This window comes from Narcine bancroftii, chromosome 4 (assembly GCF_036971445.1).
Source record: "Narcine bancroftii isolate sNarBan1 chromosome 4, sNarBan1.hap1, whole genome shotgun sequence".
NCBI lineage: Eukaryota > Metazoa > Chordata > Chondrichthyes > Torpediniformes > Narcinidae > Narcine > Narcine bancroftii.
The window spans coordinates 223,931,280-223,943,320 of NC_091472.1; the positions used below are offsets into that span (position 1 = coordinate 223,931,280).

The 12,041-nt window shown below is 47.0% G+C and overlaps 1 protein-coding gene across 2 annotated transcripts in view; it reads right to left on the reverse strand.

Moving 5' to 3' along the window:
• trpm2 (transient receptor potential cation channel, subfamily M, member 2) overlaps window positions 1-12,041 on the reverse strand; it is a 166,324-nt gene that overhangs the window by 112,967 nt on the left and 41,316 nt on the right. For both annotated transcript variants that reach the window (XM_069934075.1, XM_069934074.1), the window contains one exon: window positions 9,958-10,138. In XM_069934075.1, coding sequence (XP_069790176.1) covers window positions 9,958-10,138 — 181 coding nt within the window. The remainder of the gene's footprint in view (window positions 1-9,957; window positions 10,139-12,041) is intronic.

The following is a 12,041-nucleotide window of genomic DNA, read 5'->3' on the forward strand; positions in this document are numbered from 1 at the left end:
GATGTACAGCGGCAACAAGTGACCAAGCATTGATTTTTTTTAAACTCCTCATTTTGATAAATGAAGCATGCTGTATTTGCTAATGAAGAAACTATCAAAATTTACATGTTCATCTCTTCTTTATTCTTCCTTAAATTCAAATTTTAAAAGTTCTGCCTGATAATCTGGAAAATCCAAATCAACCCAATCGCTGAGATTTTCGGACTTCTACTGTATCAGAAAATATGGCCCTGGTGGGCAATTCCATCTTGCTTTGAGATTTCATCAACTGCTCTGACCTGCTTTTATTTTTTTTCTCTCTCCCTCCCTCTTTTTTCCTCTCTCCCCTCCCCTCAGTATTCCATCAATCAGATTGCACCAATTACAGTGCACCATCTTGTAACAGCTTCTTTACCTTGCCAGAAATATTGCCATTGTCCTTCCCATCACTCTGCCAGTCTCTCTGCAGCTCAAAGTCAAATTGTTTCCTCACTTCCCCACCTTGTTCTTTCATCCTTTTTCTTCCCACTATTCCAGAAACCTCAGTGTAATGGTATGGATTGTGTCTGCTAATTGGCTTGGGCTGGCCCTCCCCCTGATGATACTCTTACCTGGATTCCTCCCCTAAGACCTAGGCCACAAAATGGTCGGGCCACCACCTTTCCCTTCCCTGCACTTCCCTAGTTTGGATCCGAGCCAGCTCAAGTCTTCTGTGCAATAAAACCTATCGTTCCCCTCAGTCTTTGTCATTGCAATTATTGGGGCAACTGATAGTACCCAACAATTTATTGCACAGAAATTTTAACATCTCTGGTAATGGAGAAGTTATTGCTCCCCGATCAGCTAGAAGTGGATCACCAAGTCCCAGGTACATTGGAACTCTTCGAGGAGTGTGTCATCTGCTTCAACAACTTCCTGGAGGCCTCTGCTGGAGTGGTCGATTCAGACGAGAAGAGGGTGAAAGTCCTACAGGCAAGAGTCAGGCAGAGGGTTTTCCAGGCCATCAGAAGCTGCACGACCTACACAGGGGTGATGGCTGAGCTACGGGTGCTATACAAGCCTAAGATCAATGAGGTCTACTCCCGTTACCTCCTGGCATCCAGAAAACAGCAGCCTGGTGAGTCAGTTGAAGAGTTCGTTCAAGCCCTGATCACACTGGGAAAAGACTGTTTGGGGAATCCCATGGTCCCAGTGCATGGAAGATCTGGTCCGGGATGCTTGCGTGTCTGGGTTGAGGTCGGATTATATTCGACAACATCTCCTCGAGGAGGATCAACTCCCACTGAAACAGGTGATCCAACTGGCCAGAACCTTAGACTCGGCCCAGCACCACGCAGAGTTGATCGCAGGCAGAAGCAGGCCTACCCAGTAAGCTCCACCACGAGGGCCCCCATCCTGGGAGTCGATGTCAGGGACAGCCGACCTGACTGTGTCTGCAGTAGCACCAGGATCATCAAGGTGCAACTTCTGCAGGCACGCAAGACGTCCGCGACTTCTCTGCCCTGCGAAAGGAGCTACCTGCTCAGGCTGTGGGAAAAAGGGCCACTACCAACATGTTTTCAGGTCCATCTCAGAGCAGTGTGGCATGTACGGTCAAGGAGCTTCCAGTGCCGGCCGTGTGCGCGATAAGGTGAGTGCCATTTTACCCACTCCCACTGCCATCCTCTGCGCAGCAGCAACCCTCACCAGCGACATCACTTCTGCCCCCGATGATGTCACTTCCACCTTCTTCACCAGCGTTGGAGGCCACCATCTTGGGCATCGGGCCTCCCCACCGATGACGAAGACGATGCACCCATCCTAGCATCGATCATCTTGGACCAAGCCAGCCCTCACCTGATCACAAACTACATGATGCAGATTGAGGTGAATGGCCACAAATCAAACTGCCTCTTTGATAGTGGCAATACCGAAAGTTTTATCCACCCCGAGGTGGCCCGTAGACTCTAGATCCACATTTGGCCGATGACCTGGTCCATGTTGATGGCGGTGAAAGACCAGCGGACTTGTATCCGGGGGTACTGTGTGGTGTCTCTGATGGTGGGGGGGGAGGGGGGGTGGGAGTGTTATAATGACTTCTTGTTGGTCATGCCCCAGCTCTGTGCACCGATCCTCCTGGGCCTTGACTTCCAGAGTCAGTTCAGGTGTGTGATGATGGCGTTCGGGAGACCCCGACCTCCGCTCACTGTTGACACCCGCAGCTTACAGATCCACCCCCCCCCCCCCCCCCATCAAGCACTCAGCCTCCTGCACCATCCTGAAGCCACACCACCCTGCAGGTGGCCCCTCTGTCACTATTTTCAAACCTCACCCTGGACTGTAAACCAATTGCCACTAAAAGTAGGCACTATAGCACTGAGGATATGGCATTCATCCGGGCTAAGGTTCAGTGACTCTTGGCGGAGGGGATCATAGCCCCTAGCTCCAGCCCCTGGAGGGTGCAGGTCCTCATAGTCAGAGGGGCGGGCAAGCCCCAGATGGTGACTGACTTTAGCCAAAACCATCAAACGTTTCACCCATTTGGATGCATACCCCCTACCTCGGATAGCTGACTTGGTCAATAAGGTCGCACAATACAGAGTCTTCTCGACCATTAACCTCAAGTCGGCCTATCATCAACTTCCCCTTTGCCATAGATCGTCATAGATCGGATGGTGGAGGAGCACAAGTTGACAGCGACATTCCCATATCTTGACAATGTCACCATCTGTGGCCACGACCAACGGGACCACGATGTGAACCTCGCAAAGTTCTTACATACGGCCAAGACTCTCAACTTGACGTACAATAAGGACAAATGTGTGTTCAACACAGACTGTCTGGCCCTTCTCGGTTATGTCGTAGCACATGGTGTCATTGCTCCGGACCCCGACCGCATGCGACCCCTTACAGAGCTCCCAGTCCCAAACACCCTAAAGGTGCTGCAAGGGTGCCTGGGGCTGTTTTCCTATTATGCACAATGGGTGCCCAATTACGCCGATAAAGCCCACCCCCTGATTAAGTCCACATCTTTCCCGTTATCGGCAGACGCCCAAGCTGCATTCTACCAGATCCGAGGAGACATTGTAAAGGCCACGATGCAGGTCGTGGATGAGTCCATCCCGTTTCAGGTGGAGAGCGATTCCTCTGATTTCGCACTGGCTGCCACTCTTGGGCGGCAGACCAGTAGCATTTTTCTCCCACACCCTGCACAGTCCAGAAGTCACTTCTCAGTTGAGAAGGAGGCCCAAGCGATCGTTGAGGCGGTGCGCCACTGGTGTCATTACCTGGCCAGTAAATGATTTACCTTGCTGACAGATCAGAGAGCTGTGACCTTCATGTTTAATACTAAACAGTGGGTAAAATCAAGAATGACAAGATTCTTAGGTGGAGGATCAAGCTCTCCCACCTATAATTATGACATTGGTAAACTCAATGATCCCCCAGATGCCCTATCCCGGGGGGAACGTGCGCCAACGTGCATCTTGACCATCTCCAGACCCTCCATGACAATCTGTGCCACCCTGGAGTCACAAGGTTATACCACTTTATCAAGACTTGGAACCTTCTGTATTCTGTTGAGAACGTTTGGTCCACGACCAGACGCTGCCAGATCTGTGCTGAATGTAAGCCGCAGTTCTACCGGCCCAAAAAGGCACATCTCATCAAGGCCACACACCCTTTTGAACGGCTCAGTGCCGATTTCAAGGGCCCCCCTACCCACTACAAATAGGAATGCCTACTTCCTGACAGTGATGGATGAGTTCTCCAAGTTCCCCTTTGCTCTTCCCTGTCCAGGTATGACCTCAGCAACGGTAATCAAGGCGCTCCGCAGTATCTTCACCCTGTTCGGGTACCCCGAGTACATCCACAGCAATCGGGGGACCTCGTTCATGAGTGATGAGCTGTAACAGTACTTCCAGGCCAGAGGAATAGCCACCAGCAGGACCATCAGCTATAACCCCAGGGGTAATGGCCAGGTGGAAAGGGAGACGCCACCATCTGGAAGGCGGTGCTCCTGGCCCTTAGGTCCAAATAAAATGTTGGTATCCCACTGGCAGAATGTTTTTCCCGAAGCCCTTCACACCATCCAATCGCTCCTGTGCACCGTGACTAACACCACCCCACATGAACGTTTATTTGCTTTCCCTAGGAGATCGGCGAATGATGCCCCCATTCCTCCTTGGTTGGCAACCCCAGGGCCGATCCTGCTATGGAGACAGGCGAGGGGCCATAAAATAGATCCACTGGTGGAAGCGGTACACCTCATACACGCCAACCTGCAATACACATTTGTGAGATACCCCGATAGCCATAAGGACACTGTGCCTATCCAAGACCTGATGAGGGCCGAGGATCCCAAAACTGCCCTGCCTGCCATAGCCCATCCCAATGAGCAGACCACCCCACATGGGAGTGCAATACTAGAGGCCGAGACACCTGGCTCTCCTCTCCAGGGGTCAGTCCCCTGGGAGGCATCAAATTTCCCTTCCTCCCGGGAGCACTCAGGCATCACCCCAACCTAGTCTGTTCCCTCCCCTGCCCTCCCCCTCCCCTCCCCCCGGGACCGCTTCCCCTCCCAAAAAGCAGAGTTCGGACACACCTGCCCTCCAGAGGTCCCGCAGAAGGAGGAAGTCGCCGGTGCGGCTAAACCTCTAGCAAATTTTTTTTCTCTCTCTCTGCCTTCCCTCTCCCCTCTCGTTGTGTAAAGGGGGGCAGGGTTTCTGTTTAAAAAGAGGGAGTGAATGTAATGGTATGGATTCTGTATGCTAATTGGCTCGGACTGGCCCGCGCCCTGATGATACTCTTACCTGGTCTCCTCCCCTGAGACCCAGGCCATAAAGGTCAGGCCATATTTCTCTTCCCTGCACTTCCCTAGTTTGGATCCGGACCAGCTCAAGTCTTCTGTGCAAAAAAGCCTATCGTTCTCCTCAGTCTTTCTCATTGCAGTTATTGGGGCAACTGATAGTGCCCAACACTCAGCCTCTCCACATTTAGACATGGAGAGAGTGGAGAGCACCAAGTTCCTTGGTATGCATGTAAATTGTGTCCTATCCTGGTCCCACAATACCTCCTCATTAGTCAGGAAGGTGCAGCAGCACCTCAGGAAGTTGAGGAGAGGAAGGGCACCAGGCCCCATCTCAATGACTTTTTATAGGAATGCATCCTGTCTGGCTGCACCATTGTGTGGGATGGTAGCTGTAAAGCATCAAACTGGAAGTCAATACAGAGAATCATCAAAATGGCCAAGATCATCACTGGAGTCTTCCTTTCCTCTATTGACAACATTTACCTGGAGTGTTGCTGAAAATTGGGCTCAAAGAGTATGGAAGACTCTTCCCTTCCAGCACACAGTATCTTTGACCCACTACCATCAGGAAGGAGGTACAGGAGCATCAAAATCAGGACTGCCAGGCTGGGAAATACCTTCTTCCCGCAGGCTGGGAAACTGATGAACAGTATTGTGTAACCAGGTAAATCATCCCAAAATATTTATATATATATCTATTTTAAATTATGTCTTGATGAAAATATGTGATCATTATTCACGGTTTATTATGTGCATCATGGTCCAGCGAAAGGCTGTTTCGTCAGAGTGTATATATATATATATAGTGTCAGATGATAATGAACTTGAATTTGTCCTTCTTCCAGTTTCATCTAATTCTTTTGATGTTCACAATGTGGCCTCCTCTTCAGTGGAGAAACCACACACACACACACACACACACACACACACACACACACACACACACACACACACACACACACACACACACACACACACACACACACACACACACACACACACACACACACACACACACACACACACACACACTTAAAGGAGCCAACGGTGCTTTATTCTAAAATCTTGCGACTGCGGGGTCTGCCTGGCTGCGCTTGTGCTTGGCAGCAGATCGAGGGATTAGAGACTCCAGGGAAGCAGAAGACTGGCACAGGGGACCAGAAAACAGGGAGAACAGCCCCAGTTTGAGAAGAAGTAGGAGAGACGATCCTATGGGATGGTAGCCATTGGAGATCACCCCTCACAATTTTTTTTGAATATTTTATTTATAGTTCTCAAAATTGAACTCAACAGTTTACACACGTCACCAAGTTTTTACAAATCTGTGTCAATTACAATTTATCCTAATCCCGTCTATGCAAATTCTCTGTTGAGTCCAAGCCTACACTCCCTCCCCTCCCCCCACCCTATTCCCTTGACCTCAAACACCTAAAGAAAAAAAAACACAAGACATTAAAACGTTCATATGGGGAGTTATGGGTTTGGCCAGGCCAGAGATTAGGCCAATTTTACTTTGTTTTCCTGACTTTTCCTGGGTGGACTGAGATGGACCCCCCTTCCAGAGATTGGGGAGGAATTGGGGAAAGCCAGGCCCCGAGGCAAAGTCATATTTTTTTACAGCCGTGCTCCTATATGTCTCAGATACGGCTGCCAAAATTTTTGGAAGGTGTCGTATCTTCTCCTCAAGTTATAGGTAACTTTCTCCAGGGGAACACAGGCTTGTTTCTATCTGCTCCACTGCGCAATACTCAGGCAAGAGTCAGATTTCCATGTTACTGCTACGCATTTCCTGGCCAATGCCAATGCAATCATTACGAACTGAACTTGGACAGCTTCATTTTAAGTCTTACGTCCATTATATTACCCAGCAGGAACAAATCAGGATCCTGTGCGAATTTTTTATCTATAATTTTCCCTAGAACTTTGCCTAGTTCTGTCCAGAAGGACCTCACCTTGGTACATGCCCAGGTCAAGTCTACAAAGGTTTCTATCTCAATGCTGCACCTGAAGCAATGATCCAACAATTCAGGCTTTGACCTGTTGATCTTTTGCGGCATCAGATACAGCTGGTGCAAAAAATTATATTGGACCAGCCAGAACCTCGCATTGATGACTGCAATCATGCTGGTCTGACATAGGTTGGATCAGCACCGCTCATCAATCATTATTCACTTAGGTCCTTCCACTTGGAGAAGGAAATACATTGCTGAAATGAATTTCTGTGTGGTCCCCCTTTGAATCATGATCTCTACGTCACTGCACTTTGGTAGGGCCATAGTTGGACCCAATTTGTCCTGTAGAAAAATCTTATCTGAAGGTAGCAGTGGAATTTATTATTCGACAAATCGTACTTCTGCCTAAGCTGCTCAAATGACATTAATTGTCCCTGCTCGTAACGGTCCTCTCTGCACCTGCGCCATTCCTCCACCAGGTGTCCAGAATCTTGTTACCCACTGTCAAAGGTATTAGCCGGTTTGGAGTCAGGGGGGTTTTTGGAGACAGACTCAATTTTATTTCCAAGTACCGATTAATGTCATTCCAAATGCGAATAATCTGCTTTAGTATGAGGCTGTCTGTTTTTCCAGATAGCAATTTGGCATCCCATTTGTAAATAAAGACTTCTGCTACCCTCTTGCCTACCACTTGCAAATCAATTTGTACCCAGAATGGTAGCTCTCCCATCTCCATCCCCCACAGGAGTGAGGAGATGTACCTCAACTGGGCTTCCCAGTAGTATTTTTTTAGTCTGGGATCCAAAATCCGCCCAGACTATAGTCCCAGGTCAATTTCTCCATAGAGACCCTGGCTACCTTCCATTTCCATAAGAACATTATTATCCTTGAGAGCAGGACCTGAAAGAAACCCCTGGGCATGTCACAGGCAAGGTCTGAAAGAGATACTGGAGTCTTGGCAGCACATTCATTTCATGCAGTTAACCCTGCCCATCAACGTTATGGGCAGGGTCATTCATCTGTTTAGGACCTCCTCGAATTTTTCCAGCAAGGGGGTGTAATTTAATTTGTACAAATTGTTTAAATTATTATCTATTTTGATTCCCAGGTACTTGATCCCATTTTGTGGCTACTTTTGATGACTATTTTTCCACATTGACTATAATCCCCTCCCATAAGTGGCATGATCTCACTTTTATCCCAATTAATCTTGTACCCAGAAACCTCCCCATAGTCTTCCAGAGTACAGCGCAGCTTCAACGAGTTTATTGGGTCTGTCAAATATATCAATACATTATCAGAAAAACTAACTTTATGTTCTTCCTGGGCCACTCTTCATCTCTCACATTATATATCACTAAACAGGTAGTGCTTGGCACAAAGGCAGATGAATCCTTTGGTCCTGATCCAATGCGTCATATTACAGCTTTGAAAAACAGGAGCTAGGTCAGTAGCACATTGACAGGTTCCTAGGACCAGAGAGAAGTGTGGAGTCAAACAGAGAAGAAGTGATTAGAGACTAGGTAGTTGAAGAGTACAAAGAGGAGATTCCAGGATGAGGTAATGCCTCAAAGGGAAAGGGGAGGGAGAGAAGCCGGAGATTACTGTGCACATTGAAACTGACCTTGTTAGGAAAACGGATGAGGTCCTCAATGGTGTATTTAGGAAATTAGGAAATAGGCTATAAAGCATGGTTTTGAGAGTACTAATTTCTGGATTACCTCTGTAACCAAGCAAGGGCAAAAAATGGAAAGATACCCCGATGAATGCATGGATGGGGAGCTGGTGCAGCGGATAGGCATTTAGATTCTTGGATGATTTGGAATCATTCATCATGTCCCAACATCAACCAATTTTTAGACAGCTTAGTATCCTTTTTTGGATGCATCATAGCCTGGTCTGGGAACTATCCTGTCCAAGAGCACAAGAGGGCAGCATGGATAGCGTAGCTGTTGCAGTGCCAGTGACCTGGGTTTGAATCCAGCACCATTCGTAAGCAGCCTATACGTTCTCCCCATGTCTGCGCTGGTTTTTTCAGGGGCTCTGGTTTCCTCCCACAGTTCAAAACATATGGGGGCTATCGGTCAATTGGGTTAAATTGGGCAGCATGGACCAGAAGGGCCTGTTAACATGCTGTATGTCTAAATTATGAAATTCTAGAGTTGTGAATGCAGCTCAGTCCACCACAAAACCTCTCCTCCATCGACTCCCAATGCCTCAGGAAAGCAGGGAACATATTAAAGGACCAGACCCAACAGATCATCGCACCGTTTTCTCCTGCCTCTGGTCAGGCAGAAGGCACACCAGCTTGTACACATGCACCACTAGATTCAAGGATAGTTTCCTTCCTGTTGTCAGACTGTGAGAATGATGACGATTGCCTTGCACTGTTGGAACTGAACATTTTCCTTGAACTTGTGTTTTTATTAAGTTTGAGTTGACTTGCCTGGGCAGCTCGGAAAAAACATCCCTGTACATGCGATGATAAACAATTCTACATTCCTGTTTTCAATGGCCCAGCTCATGACACCAGCATCTCATACCATCCTAACCATGTTATTTTGCTCTGTTGCCAACTTCAAGGATCTATGGACTTGTACTGCAAGGTTCCGTTTCACAATATTCCCCGAGACCAGAGTATTTATGGTGTATGCCCCAGCCTCATTGGTGTTCCCAAATGCACAACATCCCATTTGTCTAGACTAAATGCCACCTGCCCACTTTATTTATTTCACCAACACATTAATCTCTCTCTGCAGCCTGACCACCTTTCACCACTCTGCCACTCTTCATGTGAGCTGTGGACTTACTCACCTGGTCACTTCACATGCTTTACAAATGGTAAGGACTGCAGTACTTCAGCATGTGGGGCACCACCAATCACAGGCATCCACTGACATAAACAAGCCTCTGTCTCCCATTGCCAAGCCAATTTTAGATCCACTTGCCCACTTGCCCTGGATATCATTGGGCCCTGACCTAGTCTCCCATGCAGAACTTTTCCAAGGCTGCACTAAAGTTCATTTAAACCATGCCTAATGCCTTGACCACAGCAATACTGCTTCAAAGAATTCAATCAAATTGGTAATGAGTGATGCTTACTCCACACTGTCCCATCAAGCATACCACATTCAGGCAGTGCTTTCTCTCAGTCTCAGAATTTAAAAAGCCTCTCAAAATCCACCTTGTTCATTGTTCTCCCCATACTCACACACCCTCTGCTCTCCTTGTGCTTACCTTCAGATCCCATTTGCTGCTTTGAAATGTACTTTTCTAACTGGGTTCTAAGCGCAATCTCCACACCATAGCATCCATGGGTCCCATCATCCACCAGGATGAAATGGGTATGGTTGTGGTCCAAACAGGATAGTTTGCCTTGATGTGCTTCATCCAGGTAATACGCAGCAGGAAATTTCCCCTATTTCAGAAAAGGGCAAACTGAGTTAGCCACAAACCATTGGAAATTTGTCTTTTACATGACCAGCTGGAAAAAGTGGGCTGTAAAAAGGTAGAGGGAGTTTAATGCAGACAAGTGTGAGGTGTTGTACTTTGAAAGGACAAATCAGGGTAGGAATTACATGCAAACAGTAAGAAACTGCAGAGTGCTGTAGAACAGAGGAATCTGGAAATCTAGATACACAATTCCTTTAAAAAGGTGTCTCAAGTAGATTGTATCTGAAAGAGAGCTTTTGGCACAGTGGCCTTCATAGATAAAAGTATTAAGTATAGGAATTAAATAAGAAAGAGGCTGTGAATTTAGTTTACACAAAAATGCTGGAGAAACTCAGCATGTCACGCTGCGTGCTTTACACAGCAGAGGTAAAGGTACATAACTAACGTTTAGGGCCCGAGCCCCTCATCAAGGTATGAGCAAAAGGCAGGCAGGTGCCTGAATAAAATGGTGTTGGGAGGGGACAGGGGGAGGTGCACAGGCCCACAGGCAAGAGGTGGATATGGGTGGGAGGGCACAAAAAAAAAACCAGAGAAGTGATAGGGATATGGGATAATTCTCTGAATGTAGAGGGAAAGGAGTAGAGAGCTGGAAGGTAGGATACAGAGAGATGAGCCTAATAGGAACCAGAGAAGTTTATGTTAATGCCATCCGGTTGGAGAGTACCCAGGCAGAATATTAGGTGATGTTCCTCCAATTTAAGGATGGTTTTGGTTTGGAAGTGCATGAGGCCATGGACAGACATGTCAGTGTGAGAATGGGGCACAGAATTGAAAACATTTGTTACGAGCCCAGAGGACTCATAAACTCACCAGCAATAGATATTCACCAAGACAAATGGTTACTTAAACAAAAGTTGCTTTTAATTATCTTTAAACATGAAAACAGAACCACACTTTAACTTAACTAACCTAACTTAACCCCCTTCTAATTCTAAGCACACCTGTGTGTAAGTTTAGAAAAGTTCTTTGGTTCACAGTCCAATCTCACTTCTCATTCCTCCAAGTTCACTGGTTTCAGGCAATTCTTATACTGTGCACAGAATTTAACATTTATAATGTTTACCAGGCATTGGTGCTTGAAAAGTAAATGGTTACCACTCAGGAAGGTTCATGTCGGTTTTTAGAGATTTGTTGTTCGTTGGACATCCACAACTGATGTACCTCCATCAGCCACTTCAGTGTCTTGCTGATGAAATTTTCCCCTTCAGGGTTCTCCAGATGATAACCTCTTTCTTTCAGGTCACCACAGAGTTCCTTTTTATTTCACTTATTCCAAATGAAACATTAGACAGCCAGTCCTCTCCTCTTGCATGAACCACAAGAGCTTTGACCAGGCTGTCTTCCAAATAGGCTTTCCATAAGCTTGCCAGCTTGTCCTGTTCCAGTCCCAGCTGCTTCTACTGGCTGTAAGACTGTAGAATTGATCTTTCTCTCTCTCTTTCTCACACACACACACACACACACACACACACACACACACACACACACACACACACACACACACACACACACACACACACACACACACACAAAGCCTGATTGACTCACTCTGCTTGCAAAACCACATGACCCTCTTAGAACATCGCCAGACAATCTGCGGCTCCAAGATCTTTCATCTGTTGCATTGTGTAAACAACAATCCATTAGTTAAGTCTCTTGAGCACTCTCCAAAGCTCTTGCAAAAGCTGTGGAGCCGATATGTCTAGCATTAGCAGAGCTCTAGTATTTTAAATAAGATCTGTTTTAAAGTGTTTGTATGTGACCTACTCTAACAAACCTTTCCCAATTTATCTCCCAAAAACATATCTATATACTCTGTCACACAAGAAAGTGTATTGCAGTAACCTGGAAATCTGAGGTGTATTTAG